We start from the raw sequence: 9,712 nt of genomic DNA, 5'->3' as shown, positions 1-9,712 counted from the left end.
ATAGATTTATAAATGTTCCTGTTTTATTGATAATTTCCACCGTTTCCACATTTAGACCATCGGCTGTATCTGTGATTCTACAGCCAACCAGCACTTGGACTTTAAGTTTATTAGTGAGGAGGTATTTTACTTGTAATCCAGTGTACCCCAAACAAGAGTAGAAATACATGCACTGCTTACATTCTCAACATCAATTATGTTTTATCTCTTTTGGTTTTCATGTGCTCCACCTCCGTCCTCCACGAGAACCTGAGCCCTTAATAAACATGGTCATTTTGTGTTCTTGGTCCAGTGGAGCTGATCATTTCCTGTGATAAACTGATGGCGAACTGGGTCTGACTTACTTCTGACAGATAAAAGGCACATTAAGTCAGACAGATAAGGCAAAGGAAGTAGTCCCCTTTCAAAATAAAACACCCCACATAAACTCCTGAACACAAAATCACTCTTTAACTTGAAAACAAACCCAAACAAACCATAAAATGGCCGATATGTGGTCTATTTTATCTACGTCTGAAGCATAAAAATCAAGCAAAAATTAGTGAGAGATCAGACAAATGCTACGTTTCTTCCCGAAGCCTGGAAAAGTGGGGTGGATCTGCATCAAAAATACATTCCTATGAGAGTGTTTTTGCTTTTTTCAGCTGTCCAATAATAAAAAATTTATACGTATTCTGAAAAATACTGATATACGAACTACCAAGGACATGTTCTGTGGTACATTTGAGTCATTTAACAGGAAAAGACAAACCAAGTAAGGATAAATGTTTTATTAAAATTCTCTTGGTAGTGTCTAAAAAAAGCCATCACGAAAATGGTGTAAAGAGGACCCCCCCCCCCCCCCCAAAGGGGACCCCCACCCACCCTAAAGAATTACTGAGACATTGTGGAAGAAATTCCCAACACGGAGAGACTTATTTATATCATAAGATGCGAAGATGGATGGAAAAAGTGGACGACATACAGGACAACTGACACTATGTTCTACATGTATGCTGTAAATCTCAAAAATGAAACGATAAAATATATATATATAAAAAAACCAAAGGAATTTATACATGATTAAAGACCCAGATGTACCTGCTGCGATTTAACTTCTACTAATTAAAATATACAGTTATGTCACACATTACCTGATGCTGTTGCTGCGTTCCAGGCCGGTTTTTTTAACCCGTCAGTCACGATTTACGACTTCATAGCGTTCCAGGCAAGTCACAACAAACTGCCTGAGCGCAAGGAATTGTGGGAGTTAGATGTAAACAAACCAGCATGGTGGACCACACGTTATGCTCATTTACAGTCATTTCCATCACTAAAGGTGTTTGTTTCTTTGCTTATTTGAGGGAAACAGAGGAAGAAACACGGCGCATAAGGCAAGAGAAGCTGTTCTACCTTTTATGTTATTTGTATATTTGGTATTTATTTATTTATTTATTCTTGTCCTCAACAGACTGAAAACTAGCTAACGATAGAGAAGCTGCTGATTATGCAGAACATTTGTGGATAAAAATCATCAGAGTAATGCCTAGTTTTAATAAACAATTTGCATAAATACCTCATCCATGGGGGGGCGCCATTGTCTTTTCAGGGGCTAGGGGACGTCAGAACTGGGAGAACATGGATCCGGTACGAGTTCACGGGTGGGAAGTCACAGCTTTGACCGACATTCCAGTGCATTTTCGCCAGTAGAAGGTTAGAAGAACAGGAGTTAGGGTGGACTGGAACACAGCATATGTTCTTTCATGTTTGTTGTGAAGTTTCATCTGCATGTTTTTGGTTTTTGAGGGTTAACAGAATAAATACAGGGTTCTGGATTTTATGATAGAATGAAATTTCCTCATTTTCTAGGATTTTGCTCATTTTCTCCTCAATTTAGAAGGATTTGTTCACTTTTATGCCATATTTCAAGGTTTATTGCTTCATTTTTTTCCCCTTATTTTTCAAGTATTTTGCTCATTTTATTCTCATTTTACAAGTGTTTGTACATTTTTTCCTATGAATACTGGAGGTAAAACTGTATTTTACACCAATTATTGACAAAGATTGATAGGATTAGTGGATCAACTGGTATTAAACAGTTTTGGTCGTCGGTGGATGTTTGGGTCTTTAAGGGTTAAATTAATCCTAAATTCCATTAACCCCCGTGTCTTTAAGTGTGTTTTTTTGTTGACATTCTATTATATCTCTATTTTTATTCTATTCTAACTCTATTATTGCCCGTGTATGCGTCCAAACAGCCTCCCATCAAAAACAGATACTTCTTGAACCAGTACCTTAAATGTTCTCATTGAACGTATTTACGTGCAGGTACTTCTGGAACTGATTTCCCTTCACATCCTGCTGAACATTTTTAGGGCCGTGAAATAGGATGTAACTGACATTCATAGTCTTAAATATATACGACCATAAAAATGATGACTGATGAGCATTATTAACTCAGGTCTTTGGCTTAAGTCGTCCTCTGATCAAACACCTTTAACTCACTTCCCACTGTCTTTAAAAGCTTTACCCTGGTTTTTTAAACATGTTTATCTGAAGTGAGCCGCTGATTCAGATCATTACTTCCAATTATTATTTAAAACCTGTTGAATTTTACAGGCTGAGACTTGAATGGTTTATTTTCCCAGGAGAGACTCATGTGATCCGTCGCCTGATCCTCTGTTCGATGCTCCACTCGATGTCGCATCTGAAGAAATGAACAGAAATGTTATTTTCAGTCCGTCTTCTGCTGCGTTACTTCTGCATGTAGAGTTTGTGTTTTTTGATCCTAGTTCAAACAGACACAACATGCAACACTTCATACTCCTGTGGAGAAGCCCCGCCCACTGAACATGTTTACACCAAAAGTATTTATCTAATAACACAGAAGAGGATTTTCATCGATCCACAGACACTCACCATTGGAAGAATGACCAGAGTCCTTGCTCTCCAGAGAGCCCTGAGAACCATCTGTAATGAAAGGAAACATGGGTGGGTTCGTGTTGACTGTGTGCAAAGGCTCATGGGGGATTTGGGAAAATGTGCCACAGTTATAGTTCTTACCTTTTTTGGGCTCGTTCTGTTGGATCAGTGGATCTTGTGCAGCTGAAATTAACACAATAACAGTATAAGTACAAGCTGTTTTAATTCCAAATATGCAGGACAAAGTCATTTTTCAATACTTGAAAGTGTTTTTAATTCAACTTTTAAATCACAGAACAGTGTCCTAACTTTGTGACCTTGACCTGAAATAAATGTTTAGACATTTACACATAACGACACTTACCTGGTTCGACTTCCACAGCTACAGGAGCAGGATCTTCACATGTAAAAATTCACATTTTTTATTGACATTGTACAAATATATATACACAAAATTCAGGATTAACACAATTCTTTTACTTAAAATGGCTCATTTTCACAGTTTAAAGGTTTGATGTTTTCTATGTTCTATTGTGAATCAAATATGGTTTGGAAATGAGGCTGTACAAGTCAATAATAATAATAATAATAATAATAATAATAATAATTATTATTATTATTAGTAGTAGTAGTAGTAGTAGTAGTAGTAGTAGTAGTATGTCAGGAGTCTATTCCAGTGTGTCCACCCTGTATTCACATCTGATCAGTTCAGCGGACACACGATGAGGGAAGTCTGATCTACATAATCATTTACAGAACAGATTTTCAGTACAGACTATGAACACTTCATAAAGTCTGTGATAATATATTACAGACCTTTGCACACACCATCCTGGATTCAAGTCCAGTAAAATCTCTCTAAATACAATACAGTGACACTACACTATGTGTCATAAGTTTGTGACCTTGATGTGAAATAAATGTTTTGACATTTACACATAACGACACTTACGTGGTACGGGATTCACAGCAGGACGGGGATTTTGAGCTGTAAAAAGGCACATTTTTTATTGATGTTGTACAAATATACCGACGTTACAGACAATGTTTTTCTTACTGTCACATGTTAAAAATATGTTCTTGGTTTTGCTAGCGTCTGAGCCTCCCAGATTTCCTTCAGTTTGTCTGATAAAAAAAACCCAAAAAACTACGCAGCCACATGTTACAGTATGGAAGAGGATCAGGGACACTGGGGAAAGAAAGGACTAACATATATTTTAAAATTATTATTCAACGAAAAAAGTCAAAATTCTGAGATTAAAGTCAGAATTCTGTCTTTTTTTTCTCAGAATAGTAACAAAAAAATATATTGGACCTGAATTATTTTTTTCCCTCCAGCGGCCTTAACCCTCTTCTGTATTTTAGGGAACTGACTAAGACCTGGATGAAATCAGTGTAAATCTGTGAGTTCTTTTCAAAATACTCCTGTTTACAGATGAACTTTGGAGCTCAGAGATGAATAGGAAATCTGAGAGCATTGTCAGTATTCTGTTGGATTTGTCGTCAAAAAGACAAATATTAAACGTCACCAAACTGAGTAAATCAGACTGGAACAAACTGAGAAGTCGACTTCATATACTTACGTGGAAGCTGTTGAGGGTTACGATGGATAACACGATCTGCAAAAACAAAAACAGCTGCATGTGTTATTAGTCCCAAACATTTACTGACTGGTTACAAGTCAAGTCCTGTTTGTTCGTCCCACTTAAAGGAAGAAATTAATATGAAACATATTTCTTCATTTACAGAAGTGTTACTGTTTTTTGATTCCCATTTTTACTATGACATTTTATTAACCCATTAGTTATACTGTAATAGAAGATTCTGACTATAATCCTGCCCCGACACAATCTCAATTCCACAAAATGCAGTTTTGACACTGGTTAAAATGTAAATAAGACCAGAAAGCAATGATTTACAAATGTCACAAACTTGTATTTCATTCTCAACTTATTCTCCCAACATTTGGAGATGTGTTGTTGCAATAAAATTCAGAATTAATGCAATTCTTGTACTTAAAATGGTTCATTTTCACACTTTAACAATTTGATGTTTTCTATGTTCTATTGTGAATCAAATATGGTTTGGAAATGAGGCTGTACAAGTCAATAATAATAATAATAATAATAATAATTATTATTATTATTATTATTATTATTATTATTATTAGTAGTAGTAGTAGTAGTAGTAGTAGTAGTAGTAGTAGTATGTCAGGAGTCTATTCCAGTGTGTCCACCCTGTATTCACATCTGATCAGTTCAGCGGACACACGATGAGGGAAGTCTGATCTACATAATCATTTACAGAACAGATTTTCAGTACAGACTATGAACACTTCATAAAGTCTGTGATAATATATTACAGACCTTTGCACACACCATCCTGGATTCAAGTCCAGTAAAATCTCTCTAAATACAATACAGTGACACTACACTATGTGTCATAAGTTTGTGACCTTGATGTGAAATAAATGTTTTGACATTTACACATAACGACACTTACGTGGTACGGGATTCACAGCAGGACGGGGATTTTGAGCTGTAAAAAGGCACATTTTTTATTGATGTTGTACAAATATACCGACGTTACAGACAATGTTTTTCTTACTGTCACATGTTAAAAATATGTTCTTGGTTTTGCTAGCGTCTGAGCCTCCCAGATTTCCTTCAGTTTGTCTGATAAAAAAAACCCAAAAAACTACGCAGCCACATGTTACAGTATGGAAGAGGATCAGGGACACTGGGGAAAGAAAGGACTAACATATATTTTAAAATTATTATTCAACGAAAAAAGTCAAAATTCTGAGATTAAAGTCAGAATTCTGTCTTTTTTTTCTCAGAATAGTAACAAAAAAATATATTGGACCTGAATTATTTTTTTCCCTCCAGCGGCCTTAACCCTCTTCTGTGTTTTAGGGAACTGACTAAGACCTGGATGAAATCAGTGTAAATCTGTGAGTTCTTTTCAAAATACTCCTGTTTACAGATGAACTTTGGAGCTCAGAGATGAATAGGAAATCTGAGAGCATTGTCAGTATTCTGTTGGATTTGTCGTCAAAAAGACAAATATTAAACGTCACCAAACTGAGTAAATCAGACTGGAACAAACTGAGAAGTCGACTTCATATACTTACGTGGAAGCTGTTGAGGGTTACGATGGATAACACGATCTGCAAAAACAAAAACAGCTGCATGTGTTATTAGTCCCAAACATTTACTGACTGGTTACAAGTCAAGTCCTGTTTGTTCGTCCCACTTAAAGGAAGAAATTAATATGAAACATATTTCTTCATTTACAGAAGTGTTACTGTTTTTTGATTCCCATTTTTACTATGACATTTTATTAACCCATTAGTTATACTGTAATAGAAGATTCTGACTATAATCCTGCCCCGACACAATCTCAATTCCACAAAATGCAGTTTTGACACTGGTTAAAATGTAAATAAGACCAGAAAGCAATGATTTACAAATGTCACAAACTTGTATTTCATTCTCAACTTATTCTCCCAACATTTGGAGATGTGTTGTTGCAATAAAATTCAGAATTAATGCAATTCTTGTACTTAAAATGGTTCATTTTCACACTTTAACAATTTGATGTTTTCTATGTTCTATTGTGAATCAAATATGGTTTGGAAATGAGGCTGTACAAGTCAATAATAATAATAATAATAATAATAATTATTATTATTATTATTATTATTATTATTATTATTATTATTATTAGTAGTAGTAGTAGTAGTAGTAGTAGTAGTATGTCAGGAGTCTATTCCAGTGTGTCCACCCTGTATTCACATCTGATCAGTTCAGCGGACACACGATGAGGGAAGTCTGATCTACATAATCATTTACAGAACAGATTTTCAGTACAGACTATGAACACTTCATAAAGTCTGTGATAATATATTACAGACCTTTGCACACACCATCCTGGATTCAAGTCCAGTAAAATCTCTCTAAATACAATACAGTGACACTACACTATGTGTCATAAGTTTGTGACCTTGATGTGAAATAAATGTTTTGACATTTACACATAACGACACTTACGTGGTACGGGATTCACAGCAGGACGGGGATTTTGAGCTGTAAAAAGGCACATTTTTTATTGATGTTGTACAAATATACCGACGTTACAGACAATGTTTTTCTTACTGTCACATGTTAAAAATATGTTCTTGGTTTTGCTAGCGTCTGAGCCTCCCAGATTTCCTTCAGTTTGTCTGATAAAAAAAACCCAAAAAACTACGCAGCCACATGTTACAGTATGGAAGAGGATCAGGGACACTGGGGAAAGAAAGGACTAACATATATTTTAAAATTATTATTCAACGAAAAAAGTCAAAATTCTGAGATTAAAGTCAGAATTCTGTCTTTTTTTTCTCAGAATAGTAACAAAAAAATATATTGGACCTGAATTATTTTTTTCCCTCCAGCGGCCTTAACCCTCTTCTGTATTTTAGGGAACTGACTAAGACCTGGATGAAATCAGTGTAAATCTGTGAGTTCTTTTCAAAATACTCCTGTTTACAGATGAACTTTGGAGCTCAGAGATGAATAGGAAATCTGAGAGCATTGTCAGTATTCTGTTGGATTTGTCGTCAAAAAGACAAATATTAAACGTCACCAAACTGAGTAAATCAGACTGGAACAAACTGAGAAGTCGACTTCATATACTTACGTGGAAGCTGTTGAGGGTTACGATGGATAACACGATCTGCAAAAACAAAAACAGCTGCATGTGTTATTAGTCCCAAACATTTACTGACTGGTTACAAGTCAAGTCCTGTTTGTTCGTCCCACTTAAAGGAAGAAATTAATATGAAACATATTTCTTCATTTACAGAAGTGTTACTGTTTTTTGATTCCCATTTTTACTATGACATTTTATTAACCCATTAGTTATACTGTAATAGAAGATTCTGACTATAATCCTGCCCCGACACAATCTCAATTCCACAAAATGCAGTTTTGACACTGGTTAAAATGTAAATAAGACCAGAAAGCAATGATTTACAAATGTCACAAACTTGTATTTCATTCTCAACTTATTCTCCCAACATTTGGAGATGTGTTGTTGCAATAAAATTCAGAATTAATGCAATTCTTGTACTTAAAATGGTTCATTTTCACACTTTAACAATTTGATGTTTTCTATGTTCTATTGTGAATCAAATATGGTTTGGAAATGAGGCTGTACAAGTCAATACTTATTTACTATATTTACTTATTTTAGTTTTTTATCCTATTTTTTTGCTCTATTTATTATTACTGTGACTTCTAATTTTTAAATTTTAAGTTCTCATCCTGGTTTTTATCCCAGAGACTGTTTTTATCTTCTTGGGGTTTTTATTGTGTTTTATTGCATCTTGTTTTTATTTATTTGATCTTATTTGTTTATTTTATTCTTTTACTTATCCATGCGGCTATACTGATGAATGGTGGAACACTGAACACTTTTTCTCTTGTCTGGACGCTCAATCAAGTACCTGCCGAACAGGTTCAATGTATGTTTTGTTGTAATGCCAAATGCAATCACTATGTCTGCAAAACAAATCTACCCACGGGTAAAAATAAAGTAACCATGAACCTTGAATAATAATAATAATTAGTATGTCAGGACTCTATTCCAGTGTGGCCACCCTATATTCACATCTGATCAGTTCAGCGGACACACGATGAGGGAAGTTTAATCTACATAATCATTTACAGAACAGATTTTCAGTACGGACTATGAACACTTCATAAAGTCCGTGATAATATATTACAGACCTTTGCACACACCGTCCTGGATTCAAGTCCAGTATAATCTCTCTTTAAATACAATACAGTGACACTACACTATGGTACAGTTCTTTGTTTTTTGTTATTTATGTGGGTTTGTAGGTTGCTATCAGCTAAGGCTGCCTGTATGGGGATGGAGGGCATTTTTTCCTTAATGTTTTTCCACTGAGCAGTATGTGACGAGGTGCATCAGAGTACCACCGCTCTCATCTGCACTGCAAAATAATAATATCTAACATAAGGTAGACCCCATCCTCCCTTTTGTTTGGCCAACTGTAGCGTTTTGAGGTGAACCCTTGGCCATATATACCTGGAAACCATTTCATCCCACTCGTTACAGTTCCTGTTTTTCACAGCTCTGTATTATTATATCTTTATTCGGGGGTTAGGGTTAAAAACCTGACAGGTCATTTTAATATGTCCATGTTGATAAAAGACTGTTAATCATTTGTTGTTAACTGACAAAAAAAACTTTGCACAAACAGATCTTGCAATGTTGAAGTAATTACTATAATGAGAGGAATGTCAGATTTTATCACAAGTCATAGTTTGTTTGTTGGTCAGTTCACTCCAAGTTTGTGAGCCAGTGTTCTAGAACTGGTTACAGCATTAAACATTATAACATGACTCTAGACAATAAATTCACTTCCCACCTAAACCACTAACTCGCCCAAACCCACACCGTCACATGGCACGAGGCTCTAGTTTTGACTGAACCCCAAAAACAGTGAGCTGAAAGTCAACGTGGTAAAGGTTGTGTAATGGACAGAGTTGTGCTCTTACCCAATTTGCCTTTTTTGTACAGGATCCCCAGGACAACAAGTCCAAGTCCAAGTACAGCTACGACCCCCAAAACTCCTTCAATAACACCGACTGGTACAGGACTGTCTGGTTCATCGTCAGGGTCAGGGAGTTTACGATCTACAAAACACACAACATTCACGTCAGCTTCACATTCTGCTGTTTTTAACATGATCTGTTTTTGGAGACTAATGGAAGTAAATATGTGTTCAGATCATGAACAT

At 35.6% G+C, this 9,712-nt stretch overlaps 1 protein-coding gene across 9 annotated transcripts in view; it reads right to left on the bottom strand.

Annotated features, from left to right (window-relative positions):
- LOC115428709 (major histocompatibility complex class I-related gene protein-like) overlaps window positions 1-9,712 on the bottom strand; it is a 64,016-nt gene that overhangs the window by 48,698 nt on the left and 5,606 nt on the right. For 4 of the 9 annotated variants that reach the window (XM_030147883.1, XM_030147886.1, XM_030147885.1 and 1 more), the window contains exons 5-11: window positions 9,471-9,608; window positions 7,585-7,620; window positions 6,954-6,989; window positions 6,035-6,070; window positions 5,404-5,439; window positions 4,485-4,520; window positions 3,854-3,889 (exon numbers count right to left, since the gene is read on the bottom strand). In XM_030147883.1, the coding sequence (XP_030003743.1) occupies window positions 3,854-3,889; window positions 4,485-4,520; window positions 5,404-5,439; window positions 6,035-6,070; window positions 6,954-6,989; window positions 7,585-7,620; window positions 9,471-9,608 (354 nt within the window). Of the gene's footprint in view, window positions 1-2,088; window positions 2,687-2,898; window positions 2,950-3,042; window positions 3,085-3,265; window positions 3,299-3,853; window positions 3,890-4,484; window positions 4,521-5,403; window positions 5,440-6,034; window positions 6,071-6,953; window positions 6,990-7,584; window positions 7,621-9,470; window positions 9,609-9,712 lie in introns of those variants that run through there. The other 5 variants (XM_030147888.1, XM_030147889.1, XM_030147891.1 and 2 more) reach the window with 5 other exon arrangements.

This window comes from Sphaeramia orbicularis, chromosome 11 (assembly GCF_902148855.1).
Source record: "Sphaeramia orbicularis chromosome 11, fSphaOr1.1, whole genome shotgun sequence".
Taxonomy (NCBI): Eukaryota; Metazoa; Chordata; class Actinopteri; order Kurtiformes; family Apogonidae; genus Sphaeramia; species Sphaeramia orbicularis.
The sequence above is the reverse complement of the archived record's forward strand: the minus strand, read 5'-3'. Positions and strand labels throughout refer to the sequence as shown.